The following is a 17544-nucleotide window of genomic DNA, read 5'->3' as shown; positions in this document are numbered from 1 at the left end:
GTTAAGGCAGCAAGAGCAGCTCAGGATCCAGCAAATCTCTGGCCAGCTCATAACTCCCCCCTCCCACTCCCTGTCCTCGGAAAACCCCATTTGGGGGCTTTCTGCTAGCAGGGATACCTCCAAGCTTCTCATCCACCAGACATTTGGCAGACACAAGGGGGAGATTGGTGATGGGTGATGGGAGGCCTGCTCAATCCACACACACACACACACACATATATATATATATACACACACACACATACACCCCATAGCCAGGAACAGGGAGGAGGTTTGATTGCTTTTCCAGACTCTCTCCAAGTCTTCCATCTCAGGAGTAAGTGCTGATGATGTAGATCACATGTGAATGAAGCACAAGGTTCTGAAACATCAACAGAGCAAGCCATGAAGAATTTTGTATCCCATACCCCATTCTTTATGTCAAGAACGTTCATGATGTCTTGACTGAACAGATCTAGTTGCAATGGGGATCACTTGAGTACCACTTCCCCATCTCTGTGACTGCATCTTAACTGTGGCAGTGAATATTCAAAGCAGTGATCCAGCTCTGAAACATCCATGTCCCATTATTTGATATATACTGTTGATGTCCCCAGCTTTTGGGCTGATTGGGCAACTCTGCATCCCCCCACAGTGTACCTCTGCCCTGCTCCTTGTTCCTTTGGTTTCCTTATCCCTGGACTAAAGCTTGGAAAGTCTGAGCAGCTAGTTTTGTGTTGTTGTTTTTTACTGGGGCAGGGAGAAGGGTTTACAGTTCCAAAGTCTGCGGGAACCTGGTGTACTTGATAGCTCAGAAAAAACAAGTGTTAGCATGTTCAAGTGATGATGCACAGGTTTGCTGCTTAGCTGAGAAACATGTACTTACTCTTCACGAGTGCTGGAACAGTGAACATTGTTTTTATGTAGAGGCTGCCATCTTGTGGGACATTTGCACATTGCAAAAAAAGTATGTTCTTAGCTATCAAATTAAGGTTGACATTGCCTTAGGTCTCTCTTTAAAACACTGCTCTCAGTGACTAATATTATCCTCCAAAGCATCCTCCATTATTCTCTCAAACAAACCCCACTGAAAATTAGTAGAGTTTGTACAGCAGAAAGGTCTGGTGGTAGATTTCTCTTAAGCTCACAAACCTCAGCACAAATTAGTTCCTCTTATTAAATGACTGAAATAAATTGCCAGAACATCCACTGATTTTGTGAAGGGCAAATCAGATATTACTTTTGGTATCACAGAACAGATAGACAGACTCGTTACCTTTATTCTACTGTAATTTCCCTTGATATATCATTTCCCTAAATGAAGGTTATAATCGCCTCTTTCCATATCTACAACTCCTCTGCTTAGTTATGAAATCTTTATCTCTGAATTGTGCATATTTTTGATATCTGGAAAGAGATCTTCCCCATCCATTAACATCCATTAGTGGGCATACAATTAGACATAATTCTGTTTCAAAGAGCAACTTAATGTTCAAGTATCATACACATAAAAGTCTCTCCTACAGAAAAGATGTCTTGTGTCATCAGGAATTATTCAGGCAAATGGAACAGCTTTTTAGTAATGAGAATGGAGCAATTATTCTGTAACTGAATGTATAAAAAGAGAAAGGAGCAATGCATTGGCCTAAGACAAAATGCACATATTCAAGGCCAAAAAGAAGAGACTTTCATGCCACCATTAATATGATAGAGAGCATATGATTTTTTTTTCTAACAAGACAATTTGGACAAATAAAGATTACACGTGCAAAAATCCTTAGTTGGTTGTTCTTTAGAACACAGGAGCAAGTGGCTAGAACAGAGACTGTATATTGAACTAAATTTAAATTGCATTTAAGCCCAATTGGCTTCAATGGGAGAAATTTAAGCAGGTGCTTAAAATCAATAAAAGTGTTTTTTAAAGCATGGCCTAGTTTGAGCACATTGAGACTGCAATTGACTGTATTCCAGGTGTTTTGCTGTAGCTGGGAAAATGGGAGTCAGGGCAGGGAAAGGTTTCCTTCCCATAAACTCCTGATACCACTGGAGTGAGCAAGCCTCCATCCCCATTAGCCATGTGGGATGGCTGGCAACCTGTAAGACTAGCTCAGCTGAATGTGTGGTCGAGGGTCAATTCAACCCGGAAGCAAAGCTCAAGGCAGTTGTCCACCATGCACTCTTGCTTAGTCAAGCTAAGGATATGCTCTGAAATAGTGTTGAAACAGTGTTCTTCCATATCAAACCATTTGTGCTTTGGGGGCTGCCTACAACACACTTCACACTCGCATTTCCTGCTGCATCATTAAAGTGACTTAAAACCTGATCCTAAACACATTTTCTTGTAGCCAGCTGAGAGTTAGTTATGCTTAAGTGTCAGCAACTTCTATGGGGTTCGTGCATATTATAGTACAGTGGACTGTGGCCATCATATGGAAGTCATTTCCATGGATTCAGATGGAGCTTACATCTCACAATATCTTCAGGACTGGATTATGAAAGCACACAACTGCTTTCTACATGGCAATTGCATGTTTTTAGCATCAGCCTGGCCATCTGAAACTGGTTGTGATGGCTATATTCTACCTCCACTGTCAGAGGTATCGTGTGTATGTGCCTTTTGATGAACTGAGTGGAAGACAATGAGTGATGCGGGTGGGGAGAGATAGCATGTGCTTGGTTTGTTTTTGATTGTTATTTTGTTCATGTTGCCTGTGTGTGTGTGTGTGTGTGTGTGTGTGTGTGTGTGTGGATTATGAATGCTGTCATGCTTTGTGAGTTTTCTAAGATGACTTTTCTTGTGGTTGTGCTGTATATCCTTTTTTGTTTTGTTAATAGTGTTTTACAGAAGGTGGTTGTTTTACTGAGGATTTGTTAATTATTTTATATGGTTTATATGGTTTATGTTGCAATCGTGGTGTTCTGTTTTCTTGCTTATTGTTTTTAAGCCATTTTGTGACTCGTGTGAGTGAAAAGAAGCACAGAAATATAATGAATGAAAATGAATAAAATGAATACCACTTGCTGGGAACCACAGGAGGTGGCATGGAGTGCTGCTGTGCTCATGTCTGATTTGCAGGCTTCCAATGGACTGTGGACTAGATGGACCATTGGTGTGACCCAGAAGGCTTGTCTTACATTCTAGACAGATGTCATGGGACAGCCATAGATGCAGCCCTCTAATACAGTGGTACCTCCGGTTGCGGGCGGGATCCGTTCCAGAACTCCGGTCGGATCCCAAGGTTTCCACAACTGGAGGGACCGCTTCTGCACATGGTGAAAGACCACTTCTGCACATGTGTGCGGTGCAGTAGAGTGCTTCTGCGCATGCGCGCACAGCAAAACACTTCCAGGGGTGCCACTTTCACGACCCGAAGTTTATGTTACCCAAGGGTAACATAAACAGAGGTGCTACTTTGATTTGTCAGCAGCACTTGTTAGTGAGACTGCTTCAAGTCACATGAGCTGGATATCAGAATGCATGCTTGGCCAGCCACTTCAGGGATATTTTTGCTTTCACGCATATGAGATCTGTTGAGCAGCATAAGTTTCATCTTGGGAAAGTCTGGGCTTGGGCTGTACAGCTGTGTAAGGAATTCTTCGTTATTGCCAATGAGATTTTGAATGACTCTTGTAATTTCTCCCCAAGGATTCTAGAACTTCAGCAGAATGGACACATGGACCTACTGAAGCATAAGTGGTGGCCAAAGAATGGCCAGTGTGACCTGTACTCCTCCGTGGACCCTAAATATAAAGGAGGAGCTTTGGACATAAAGAGCTTTGCAGGTGTATTTTGCATACTGGCTGCTGGGATTGTTCTCTCCTGTTTAATTGCAATGTTGGAAACATGGTGGAATAAAAGAAAAGGCTCGCGGGTTCCTTCAAAAGAGGTATGAGACCCTTCCATTTCATCATAGCACTAGAGGTGAGAAGGAAAATGTGTATTCTGAAATGTTTTACTATAGCCTTCTAGTAGTATATCCCTCTTAATCACCAACATGTGGGGGGGAATTGCCTGAGGGCCAGAAGTTCCTCACTACTGATCTAAAAGAACTGTTTTTTTCATTTTTTGTAATGGGGGAGAGAGCCAAAGGCTATTTTATGTCTGCTTGGATATGCCCAGTGGGGTTTGTTTTACTTCTACCCCTTTGGATAGCAGACCTCAATATCATACCTCAAGTGGCTTCTGAAACCCCTTCAGTTCCAAAAGAAGTTTTCAATTCGGAAGGAGAGGCTGCTATTGGGAAACACCAGCCACAAGGCCACCTTGGCCATATGGTGGTTTCATTGTATCCAAGCCACTGGGTTCAAATTTGGTTCTTGTTACCAGCCCTTGGTGATTTTAATCATTGCAAGAAAAAAAATTCTCATTTGCTTTCATATTCTTAACACCGTCTAAGGGCCACTTCACAATTACATGTTCGGATGTACACCTGAACTGTTTTAAGTGTACATCTAAAAATGTAACATGCAAATGCAATGAACATGTGTTGGCAGACACATGTATCATCCAGGTACACTAATCAGTGAAGTGTATTGGCTGCTGCTCCTTACTGAGCGCACTAGGTGTGGCAAACCCAAGTTTGTTTCTGCATAACATGTGGAATGGCCCTAATAGGCATTCATTTGCTTTGCAAAGGTCCATCTGTGCATCTCACTCAAAAGAATGGTGTGCATCTATAAACCTCACCATCATCTAAGAATCAAATGTAAACTAGAGCTTGATTAACCAGCACTGAAATGTTTAAGTCTATTTCCTAGCTTGTTTGGGTGTAGTGTCTCTCCACTTTTGAATCATTCTTTTTAAGGAGGCTTGCCATTTATCAAGGCACATGTGTGTCTGTACTTTTAAGTAAGAGTACAGAAAAATGGAGAATGTAGCAGCACCAGCAAGCATAGGGTCTGATTAATCAGTCTACTATTTAGAAGGAACTTGAACATTATCCTTGTGACTTACTTCTGAATAAAAAGGGGAGGACCATTTAGGTATTTCAGATGTTGCAACATTTCAGCCTGGGTGTGGTGGCAAGTAAACACTTGCTGTAAAGTGGTCCCTTGGTCCTTTATATCATGATTTGCTGGCTTGCAACTTGAGTCTTAAAAGAGTTCACATTATACAGTGAAGTTTTATGTAAATTAGAACTTCACATGGAAATTTGTGCTGAATATCCCCTCTATCCAAGGTACAGGGTTCATTCAGTGCTGCAACAGTTATGAACCAATGTTAATAATCATTTTATCACCCATTCAGTTCATTGGCTGAAGGGCAATGAGAAGGGCAGCAGAACCCAAAATTGGAAGTCATATTGGGCTGCTGTCTTGTGCTCCAGAATGCAAGCTTCTTCTTTTTTTAAAAAGAAATGTACTGAAAATTTGCCTTATGGTTGTGAATATAACTTTCCAGCTATGAACCAAAATAACCCACGCAGTCATGTCTGCTTGTGTCTGCAGACAGCCTTAAACAATAGCTCTGAGAGAAGTGTGACCTGTCCCCATTAATCTCAATGGGATGTAAACTCTGAAGCCTGGTGATAATTTAAATGTCTGCATTGTTGAATATTTCACTGTTGATCAAGGCACACGTGAAAGAAGAGGAGCAATCATTTTATGGAGCTATGCACAAACCATCCTGTGAGTGGTGTCTCATTTTGATGTCTTGAGAGGGTGGAGTGTGGGTCATGGGGTGGCGTTTGGGCAAATATCACCCCTAAGTCTTTTCCCTTGTTTTCATTCTGACATCAGCTGAGATAATGTATCATTCTGTAATGTCACAGACTCAGCAGTGACACTGAAGAAAATCACAAAATACCAAATTTGAATAAAATGAAGGACAGACCCTATCAAGTAAGGGAATGTAATGTTAGAAATTAGTATTCAGGCATCATACAAACCAAGGGGAAGATAGCATGGTGCCCAATGTTCAGAGATGATGGGAGTTGTAATCCACAACATCTGGAGGCCACCATGCTGTCTACTCCTAGCATAAACAGTAATGTCTCTGAGCTCAATAGGACCTCTGGAGCTCATAGTACCACTTCAGTTGAGCCATTCTTGGAATGTAATAGAATCAGAAGCCTAGTCAGGGAGTCCATGCCCTAGTACTGATTTAATGCCACAATTGTCATTGACAATTGCAAATGGTCTCTCAAAATTCTCAATGTGCAAATGGTCTCTCAAAATTCTCCACCTTATTTGTGGGCAGGGAAATTGGGGCGGGGGCTATTTCACTGTATTTTTCAAGAGGCAAGAAGAACTTCTCCAAAAGTTTCTTGGGGATGGGTCTCCCCATTAGCAAATCCAGTAGCACAGCTTATTTTCTTCTTTTTTTCCTACCACCGCAAGCAACCATGGCACCAGCTGTCTTGCCAGTCTAGCCACCATTTTGCATCACCCACATCAGTGGCGTAGCGTGGGGGGTGCAGGAGGGGCAGACCGCACCGGGCGCAACATCTGGGGTTAGGGCAAATCCATGGGTTAGGGGGCGCAAATCCACGGGTTAGGGGGCGTAAATTACTTGCCTTGCCCCGGGTGCTGACAACCCACGCTACGCCACTGACCCACATTGCCCCTGACCTAGTGTCAATCCAGCACATTAGTACAGGGCACTGTGGTGAGGGCAGCAGACATTTAGAAACAAATGGGTTTTTGCATTGCTTGCCCATACATCAAATGAAACAAATAGGCAATGTTGAGTCACCTTTATATTAAAATGGCCCACTTTCTAGCTTCTATCACAACATTCAAAACGGGTAGTTGTAGGGAGGAAGGGTGTTCTTAGCAACACTTGTGAAAATGCTACAGGTCCAACATTGGAGCTACAATGAAAAATGAAAGTGGCAATATTCTAATTTTATACAATTTGCTTAACTGGACCATTATTTGGACTGTTTTCCTCTTACCTGCTTCTGGTCTTAGCTCATGGCTGTTCTGCATTTTACAGGGCAGCCTTCCCCAACCTGATGCCCTTCAGATATTGTCAGACTGCAGCTCCCATCTATTACTAGCCTGCATGGTCGATGGTCAGTGATAAAGGGAACTGTAATCCAAAACATCTAGAGGGCATGAGACTGAGTAGGCTGTCATAGAGTAACTTCTTTTAAGGCAGATCTCTTATCACTTATCAGACTTAGAGCCTATCTTACTTTGTTACCTCTATCACTATTGCTGCTAAGTCTCGAGACATCTCTGCCATCACAGAATGATACATGTTGAGACATCAGTAATGGCCAAAATAAAAAAGTGGATTTCACCATGACTAGTGTAAGTATTGAGAGTGTCACTGTAAATTTATTTCTATGCTGAAAGATTAACAGCGTGGCAAAGGATGAAGGGGATCTTCAGTGCATATTTCCAGACGAAATACAATTTTGGAGTCAAAATCTGGTCAGTCTTGAGTTAATTCATCTATTGTTGGACCAACGAATTGTTTTAAATGTTGCAAGCTTTCAAACTTAGGCCCACATTTCCTGTACTAGTGCAGTGTGGATCCCACCAAGACAAGAATTGTATGGCTGCCATATTGTATGGCATGTTGTTTGTGTGAAGTGGCCCCATGTGATGCAGGCTAATTTTAAATATGTTGATGCAGCACACGCAAAGAGACTGGAAATGAAGGGTTGCACTGATGTGGTTAATACTGGCCTGACCCACATTTGATACTGCTACACACAAGCAGTATACCACATGGTACGGCACTCATATGATTTGTCACCATCGGAAGACCAGCCACGTTGATAATGCATCAACCACATTCTTTTTCACATATGGAAATTCAGAACAAAATAGTACAAATATGTACTGCTATATATTCAGACTGACAGTTGCATGATGATGGGATTTTAAACTCTTATCATAAAGGTGGTGAATATAGGTGAATCACACATGAAGGTTCCAATGCATACTAGGAGTTCAGTCTTCTCAAATTATCTCACCAAAGGGGCAATCTCCTATGTACAGAGGGTACATGTGCAGAGTTGCCGTTTGTGTAAGTTAATGAGGAAGCCTGCACATACAGGAGCTCCATGCACACAACACTGCACACATGAGGCTCTAAATTTGTAAATGAATTAGTATGTGCAGTTAGGTTTCCCCTGGATAAATACCTGGAGGATCTGGTTTCTTTAAGTTTAACCACTTCAAAGATGTGGTAGGAAATGGGGAAACAATGCAGCTAGTGAAAAAATAGTAACCAAAGAATAAGGCATGCCCCTGCCCCTGGTGCTACTCACCTGAAGTGTATAGAAAAGTGTGTAGAAAGAGACTGTGGAACTATGCTTCTGGTTCTGATTGTACATGGCTTCTCCTCTGCCATCCACACTAATATTACCATGGATGTCTGAGGCAGGGAAACCTTTATGAATGCACACACCTTTACAATCAGGGCTCCTGGATCCAGAGAACCCTACATGTCTTGAGGCAAGGCGATCCATGCATAATAATGGATGAACCAGAGCCCTGGCCCCATATTACCTTTCTCCATCCTTTGCCCATTTGAGCAAGTAACACAGAAGGGGGCTTTTAGTTTTCACAGATCTCCTGTTCTGAAAAAGGTTATATTAGCAAAGCTCAATATTAATTTGGAAAGTGCACACAGTACAGAGTCAATACATGTTCAGTGCATATTATTTATAATTACTTCATCTTTCTGTTTACTTTTCTACTAGTCAGTGATCAGTGGAGTTAACATACAGGTGTTTATACTGAATTTTGCAGGGATTTTGCAGAAATTTTTGCTTTGAAAACAAAACAAGGAAAAATATGAGCAAGTCATCATATTTTAGAGTAACTTCAGTGGAGTCACTGCAGTCCTGCTTTTGGCCAAGTGAATAACAGAATCTCTGGCATATTGACTACCAGAAAATATTAAATAGGGTAACACGTTATTTCTTCCAAAGTATTCAATTAAGCATATACATGTACTAAATAAGTACTAAATAAATATTTAGTACTGCTGGTACTAAATAAGCATGTTCTGCTACTAAATGAACCAACTACTATAATTAGGCATCTAGCATTACTTACAAAAATATTAAATAAAAAATTAGTTTTAACATGAGTCACATTTTATTTCAAAATATAAGAGCTTTTCCATTTAAATTAGAGCTCGGGAACTTGTGGCCTTCCAGATGTTGTTGGACTACGGTTCCCATCATGCCTGACCATTGGCCATGCTGGTTGGAGCTTATGGAAGCAGGAATCAAACAACCTCCAGAGGGCCACAGGTTTCCCATCCCTACTGAAAATTCAGCAAAAAACACCAATAGGTGCTGCTTTGAGTTGTTGTTATTCAGGCAACACGATTCAAAGGAGCAGCAAACTAGAGCACAGCAGGCAAAGATCTTGCTAGTTTGTTCCAGTCAATATGTGAAATTCAGCATGTGATCTCAAGGGCTCACAATTTTTCCTTATTTCTCCATGACCATTCTACACAAAGCACACAGTACTTCCTGTCTCTAATATTCTTTTGTGCAGTTCCCCCCTCCACAATTTCCCCATGATCTTTGTCTCCATTTCCCCATATTTTTCCTGTACTGTTTTGCCTTGTGTCTCTTGCACCTAGCCTTCCGCTCCACCCTAAACAGAACACAGCCTTGAGGGAAATTACATGGACCACGCAAATGCGAAATTAAAACACAGTGATTACACACATAATCGTGGTCATGCTGAAAGGCCCTAAGAGGATGAACAGGGACAAGCCAACTGCTAGTGATACTTGGGATACTTCCAGATATCAGCTTTCCCAGAGACCCCGTTATATGCAGGCAATAACTCACAGAAGAGATACCTCTTATCGTGGGGGTTTGGATCTGCCACTGCTGGCTGTTTGACTGTTACTGCACATTTAAACTAGCAGCAATCAGCACAGTTAACATCTAGCTTGCAGGTAGCTGCCATGCAAGTCAACATTCTAGTCACCTACAAAAGCCCAGCAGTCGCTGAAGAAAGCCAAATGGGTCATGCCAAACTCTGCTGTTCTGCTAACAGAGCACACTTCCACTTGTGCAACGAAACTTTCTCCTGGAGTCCCCTGCACACCCTTAAAATCTGCTCCAGGGGGCTGGAGGACCCTCTGGAGAATATTTTGAGGGCACTCAAGGAGAGGAAATGAAGGGAAACTCCATCATGGGTGTAACCAGGGGGCAGCTGCACCCCCTAGATCAAGTAAAACAATAGAAATACTGAACTAACTGACCAATCACATCAGTTCTGCCCCCTCTAACAAAGTCCTGCCCCCACTAACAGATATCCTGGCTACACCCATGCACCCCATTGCATGAGTGGAACTTCCCTCGTGCAGCACTGGATGCGACCCACAATATGGAAATGCTCCATAAAAAGTCACAGAAGCTTTATGATGATGAAATCCAAAAAAATGAAAAAAAGAATTAGCAGGCTTGGTATTTTCAAAGTAGAGTCGTATTCCATTTAATACCTAGAAGGAATGTCTGGCTGTATTGAAGCTCTTAGGCCAAGCTACTGGCAACTCCATCAACCTTACTCATGTTTATTCTAAAACATATCTTCCAACAAACCAGCTTACGAACTGGCTCTCATAAAGTCAAACAGGGTGGAAGATGTGTTGCCAAAGCTATTTTCTACAAATCCACATTTGTTTGTGGATATGGCATATTAGAAGTTATGTGTGGGATTCAGCTAACCAGCCTCAACAGCAGAAGCCCTGCACAAGGAGTTCAGCTCACGCAATGGGGCTTTCCCTGCTCTACACACACACACACACACACACACACACACACACACACACACACAGACATTCCTGCCCCCCTCAAAACTGACTCAAGGTGGGGGGTGGGGAAACCTCCAGAACAGCTCACCAAAGTGGAGTGTGAGAAGAGTGGGATTTTCCCATCAGGATGATGTGAAGAACACAGCATTGAATTCCACCCAATATACTGTATTTTTTGCTCCATAAGACACACTTTTTCCCTCCTAAAAAGTAAGGGGAAATGTGTGTGCATCTTATGGAGCGAATGAAGGCAGGAGGCAGGCGGGAAAAGCCCACAGGAGCCGCACGCTCTTTAAAGGGTGCACGGCTCTTGGGGGCTTTTCCCAGAGGAGAGAGAAGGGACTGACTGGCCGTGTATTTATATTCCTGAAATATCTAAACTTCTAGCTGATAAATTTAAGTCTCTCATATTTAATAAAGCTACTGAGAATTCTATGGAAGGTAAAGAGAGATGGAGAAAAAGTATGAGATTCTGGTTTTCTACAGAAATAAATTTTGTTGCTGACATTTCCAAATTTTCATTTAATTTATAGATCTTTTTTTCTTGGTGGGGGAACAAGCTTGATTGCAAAGATAGCTATAATTCTGTTGAACATTTCTATTGCATCGAAGCTAAAAATTCCCAAGAGAATGAGAACAGTGATTCAGTTCTTTAGAGTATCTAAGCACTGAAAAGATTACGATGCCCCAGCCATATGTAATTCAAAATAAAAACAATACTTTTAAGTTGTAAAATAAAATTCTATTTTTCAAAATGGCACAAAATTTGCATGTGTGCTGAAACATATATGCATGTATGTCATGTGCAACACATGACAGTGTGTGGTTTCCTCACGTTGTTTCTATCTGCATTAGGATGACACCTCCTGGTTGAGGTGGGATAAGTAATAAAAAGAGAACAGTAAAATGAGTAAAGAGTTTGGAGCGGAGTGTAAGGAAGTCTAACAAAGTTCTGATTTTCCCCACGATGACTACTTCAACACTCCAATGTTTTTTAGGGGGAAATATTTAACATCAAATCATTTCAAAAAATAGTCTCTTTTGGAGTAGGGTGCCCCTATTTTGCTGTGCCCTAAGCATGTGGTTAAGGGACGCGGGTGGCGCTGTGGGTTAAACCACAGAGCCTAGAACTTGCCAATCAGAAGGTCGGTGGTTCGAATCCCTGTGACGGGGTGAGCTCCCATTGTTCGGTCCCAGCCCCTGCCAACCTAGCAGTTCGAAAGCACATCAAGTGCAAGTAGATAAATAGGTACCGCTCCTGCGGGAAGGTAAACGGCATTTCCATGTGCTGCTGTGGTTCGCCAGAAGCGGCTTAGTCATGCTGGCCACATGACCCAGAAGCTGTACGCCGGCTTCCTCGGCCAATAAAGCAAGATAAGCACTGCAACCCCAGAGTCGGTCACGACTGGACCTAATGGTCAGGGGTCCCTTTACCTTTACCTTTAAGCATGCAGTTAGTCTGCCAATTGGGTAATCCAGCACCACCAGTACCAATAACTTATTCTGAGCCAATCGGTTTTTGACCCTAAGCTTGGTTGCTGTTATTTTTGTGGATCAATAGCTAAATACCCATCACAGTAATGGATGGGAAGCTAAGGGTGATTGGATGGACATGGGCCTTGTGATGTCAGATAGCAGCACTGCTTAGAACTCATGTCCTCTCACTTCCAATACCTTCCCAGAGCTGGCAAAGAGTTGAAAGGAGTCAGAGGCAATTGCCTAAACTGTCATACTATAGCACTGCCCTTCCAACGCGAAACAAAAGAGTACATCACACTGAAACTGCAATGTGTGATCTACAGCCAGCAGCTCTCACAATCTTCTCCAGTCATTCAACACTTCACTGTGCTTCATCTTCATTACACAAAAGTCATTCTTATCCATGTAACATTGGTCTAAATCATGAGCATCCTACTTCCAAATCCTCATCTTCCAACAAGCATTTCTCTGCAGCATCTGCAGCCAGATGTTCAAGAGGCTAAATTGTAAAGATGAATGCTTTGGAAAGGGAGAATGCACTTGTATGCCATCCAAATCACACAACTCACCCTGTAAGAAAGATTTACCACAGATTATTTGCATTCTGCCTTGGCGGTTGCAAAGTCAGGCACCATTTTTGCCGGTTTTGCTTAAACCAGTTAGATGGTTCAGCAAAGAACTTGTTGAGCCTCTCTTATTTTTAACTGATGTGCAGCAAGCCTAGTTTTCTTTATTTGAATAGTTCTGATTATTATTCTGTGGAAAATCTTTCTGGGTGTTTTTTTTGTCTAGAAAAAGGTGGCAATGAGTGATTTGTTGTTGTTGTTGTTTTTCCTCTTTTTGCCTTCCAGGATGACAAGGAAATTGATCTGGAACATCTCCATAGACGTGTGAACAGCCTCTGCACAGATGACGAGAGCCCCCATAAACAGTTTTCCACCTCATCTATAGACTTGACTCCCCTGGACATTGATACTTTGCCCACGCGTCAAGCACTAGAGCAGATCAGTGACTTCAGGAACACTCATATCACTACCACAACCTTCATACCAGAACAGATCCAGACTCTTAGTCGTACGCTTTCAGCTAAAGCTGCTTCTGGATTCTCTTTTGGCAGCGTGCCTGAACACCGAACTGGCCCTTTCAGGCACAGGGCTCCGAATGGGGGCTTTTTCAGAAGTCCCATCAAAACGATGTCCTCAATTCCCTATCAACCAACTCCGACCTTAGGGCTCAACATCGGTAACGACCCAGACCGAGGCACCTCCATATAAAGCTTCAGACATTGTTTTGTCACTGTTTCTTTCTAGGACTCCCTTTGCAAGGAGCAGCTGTGATATTTGTGGGACTAACATGGATGTAACTTTTTAAAAAGAAATCAGGAGTATTAGTAACAACTCACTATCCTTCCCCTCCTCTTTTTCGCTTTCTCTCTACTTGAGGCCATGGTTTTCAGTCCGGCTCCTCTAGAGTAGCTCCATTAGCTCAACTGGTGTGTCTCTGGAATAAGCGCTTTCTAGAATGTATTATGGCCCCAACTCTGTAAACCATCAAATCAACTCATTCTGGCCAGTGGGATTACTCTGAAGTAACTTCAACTGAGCCACCATTAAAAAAACAAACAGGTCTGCCACTTCCCTAACATTCTACTAGTACAGCATTTCATAAACTTGAAGACAAGGAAACAGACACTGAGCCTGTATCAAATATATGGGGTTATTTCACTGAAAGACCTTTGTATTGTTTCGCCTTTGAGTTTTTATACAATTGCAATAACTTCAGTCTTTTCTCTGTGTTCTGCTGCATCCATTCCAGTGCTTCACTGCTGTTCTGTGTCCTGTTAACTGTGGACCAAAGGCAAACCTTGCAGTATTTACAGTTTGGGGGGGGGTGAGAGAAAGGAGAAAGAGAAGGGGGAGACCATTCAGGCCACCTAATATGAGAATGCAATTTTGTAGGATTTCAAGAAGCCATTGCTATGCCAGTAAAGACTACAGTTAAATCTCCTTTTTGCACTGCAACAGTGCATATGACCTTTATGTGATTGTACAGTGTTTCAAAGGTTTTCTTTTCCTTATGTACAGTAAACTGTATCATATGGCAGAATCCTCTGTTCTGTTAAATAAATTAGTAGCTCATACATAGATATATATATATACACATATACCTTGGTATATGTATATATATATGTACTCATGTATATATCTAATAAAACGGAAGCTGATGCTATTGCAATTTGTCTAATAAAGCTTTAGTTAAAAAAAAGTGTTGTATACTGGAAAGATGTACAGGACAGGGGGTTTTCCGCAAAGAAAAGGAAGGGTGGCTTAATGTTATTTGCATTGTTTGATATTTAATGCCTTTTATTTTATTAGAACATCCAGGGCAATGTAACATTTGTACCTAGATGTGTAACTCATTCATTTAGGCTTTTGCATTGGCTATTCAGCTGTGTTTAAGGGTTACCTTAATCATCTATTACTTTGGAATTACTTTTGACAAAATGGAAAAAAACTGGTAGGTAAAAACACACACACATATACATCGAGGGACAGCTGATTTTCAGTTCCCAAGGGCTTGAAAAACAGATCATGGAAGGTTAATAAATGCTCTTCGAAATCAATACTATCCATCATTGCAAGTGTGGTGTGAGAGTTTGAGGATGGCAGCGGTCGAGAAATATTGGTGTGGCCTTAATTGCAATCCTGTGTTACTCCAAGAATATAAAGGAGAGGGGAGGGAAACAAAAGAATGATCTCTTGTTTAAATCTTTATTACATATTCAATTATAGATGTATTTTTGACGTGAGTGCCAATTGTATAGAACGATAAACTGATGACGGCGAAAACAGTGCCTCCTTTGGCACGGCGGCATTTTTGAAGCTAACACTCTTACCTGTTTAGATCTGTAAAATGAGCTTTCAGTTGTAATCCTTAAAAACTAAAATGCGATTAAGTAGAAAGCGAGCCAACTTATCCCGTGTTTTATTTTTAATTTGTTTTAATACTTATTTTAACCTAACTCCATTATGTGACTAGGCCTTGATTATAGGAAGCAACTTAGGTGATCTGCTTTAGGAGAAATTTCAAGATATATTCTTCAGATCTATTCTATTTTGATGCTTAATTCTATTCTGGGAAAGCATCTTGTACTGTCACTGTTTTTTGTATGAAATCTTCATAATATTGTCTACTGTGTAAGGCAGAACAATTTTCTTATCATGCAAAAGGCCATTTTGTTTCTAGGGTACAAGTGTTTAAAAGCATGCACAACTTGTTTCCCCTTGTAACATTCATGAGCTCCTACACAACTGACTTTTTCGAAGAAGAAGAAGAAGAAGAAGAAGAAGAAGAAGAAGAAGAAGAAGAAGGAGAAGAAGAAGAAAGACAGAAAGAAATTTCTTTACAACAAACTAGAGGGATATACCAGATGTTGCAGTGATTTTAGTGATAAACCAATTATTTCAATGTGTTGCCTATTATACTGATACACAAAACACATTTTGGAGGCCTCAGTTACAAGTGGCAGAGCTTTCTGTGTATAATTTGTCTAAATAATTTGTCTAATAAAATTGTTTTCTAAACTTGCCTCTCTGCTTGTTTTGACTACCCTGTATGTGAGAAGAAACCACTGCCACCAAGCATACCCTCTGCAAGGTCCCAGTGCATGTTTACCTGGAGCCAGGTAGGGGTAGAGCCAGCTGTTAGCTTATCAAATGCATGGCTCCAGTCCGTTGTTTGCCAAGGCAACACAAATGCAATGCCAAGGGATCATTTGCAGGGTAAGCTTAAAAGGTGTGTAGAGAAGGAGGTACTCAATGCCTTACACCACCTGTTGATTATTCAACTAAAAATTCCTGCTCTCTGAGACTGATTTACTTTTCAGCAGAGTCAGTTTTAGAGTAGTGCAACCAGTGCAGCTGTACTAGGCACCATGCTGTTGGGAGCACCCAAAATGGGGCATGAGAGAGGGGGGGCACCAAATTTTAGTATTGCCTAGGACGCCACTGAAATTTGAGAGTCCAAAGTCCACCACTTGTTTTCAGGTTCACTTCCAGTTTCAAAGCTCAGGGACATTTGCGATTTGCAGCCCTCTGATCCTCTCCCACAAATGCATTCCAACCTTTATAACAGAATTGCAAAGGTTGAAAACCCCACGTTTCCCAAGTTACCTTGCCTAGTTTGGCTCTAATCATATTAAAATAGAAGGAAATAGTTTCTGAGTCCATCCCTTTTGTGCAGTAGGACTTTCCCATTGGATTCGCACTATTTCTGGTGAATGAATCCAGCGAATTCTTAGCTTGCTGTATTGTGAACTTCCTTATTTCTAGGGATAGCTACAGGTTAAAATGCTTTATTAATATTTAATAAAGAATGTTTTTTATAATAATAAACAAACCATGTCTATTAATACCTTGTTTTTTTAATTAATATTTACAATCAAGGTGCCTTTAGAAAAAGCCAATGAGCTGTGCTCTCAACTGGGTTAGTTCCCAACAAAATACTTGTGGTAAAATAAAATCTTCATGAGACGATCCATTAAACCAGTAACTCTTGCATTATGTGTGGCAAGAAGCATTGGGATGTGCTGTGAAAAATCAGGCTGCCCTGATTTTTGAATACCACCATTGCTCAATACCTACTGGAGTAGAGAGACACTATAAAAATAATAATAATCTCCCCCCCCCCTCAATTTTCTGCCAATATGGATAGCAACAGCACCCCAGCAGACAGAGCAATGACGCATTGTGATTCCCTGATCCAGCATGCGCTAGAAGTGGAATGCCCAGAATAATCTCATAATCATAGCATTAGTAGTAGTTCTAGGCTGATTGATTTATATATCATTTTTCAGCCCAAAGGTCCCTAAGTGGTGAATGGTATATTAATACAACAAAAGAGACAAGGTAAGTTCAATAACATGCAATGAAACAGGATAGCAAAATCACAGCATAAGAGGAGAAAAATGAAACAAAGTCTTCCCAAACTAAAGGATTAAAGAAGGTTCTCCCTGACCCTACCAGAGCAAGAAACCTGAACAACAAGATAGACAAAAAAAAAAAAAAGGCTACCCAAACTAGAATAATTGAGAGTAGACAAACAACCCGATTCTAACTACTCAAGTGTTCAGGGTGAACAAGCAAGACAAACTTTTTGCCTACAGAACAGATTTGTTGTGGGCTTTGAAATACAGTGGTACCTCGGGTTAAGTACTTAATTCGTTCCGGAGGTCCGTTCTTAACCTGAAACTGTTCTTAACCTGAAGCACCACTTTAGCTAATGGGGCCTCCTGCTGCCGCTGCACCGCCAGAGCACGATTTCTGTTCTCCTCCTGAAGCAAAGTT

At 41.4% G+C, this 17544-nt stretch overlaps 1 protein-coding gene across 7 annotated transcripts in view; it reads left to right on the top strand.

Moving 5' to 3' along the window:
- The window catches only part of GRID2 (glutamate ionotropic receptor delta type subunit 2), an 802847-nt gene extending 787064 nt beyond the window's left edge, over window positions 1-15783 (top strand). The window contains exons 15-18 of one of the 7 annotated variants that reach the window (XR_014538422.1): window positions 3626-3866; window positions 5553-5607; window positions 7282-7359; window positions 13051-13090. Coding sequence is in view for 4 of the 7 variants with exons in the window: in XM_083571110.1 (XP_083427236.1) it covers window positions 3626-3866; window positions 7282-7359; window positions 13051-13473 (742 nt within the window). In the remaining 3 variants the exon portion in view is untranslated. Of the gene's footprint in view, window positions 1-3625; window positions 3902-5427; window positions 5608-7281; window positions 7360-13050 lie in introns of those variants that run through there. The other 6 variants (XR_014538421.1, XR_014538423.1, XM_083571110.1 and 3 more) reach the window with 6 other exon arrangements.
- The last annotated feature ends 1761 nt before the right edge of the window (window positions 15784-17544 follow it).

The sequence above is a fragment of the Podarcis filfolensis genome (assembly GCF_964270895.1).
Source record: "Podarcis filfolensis genome assembly, chromosome: 9".
Lineage (NCBI taxonomy): Eukaryota > Metazoa > Chordata > Lepidosauria > Squamata > Lacertidae > Podarcis > Podarcis filfolensis.
This window is presented reverse-complemented; position numbering and strand designations above follow the sequence as displayed.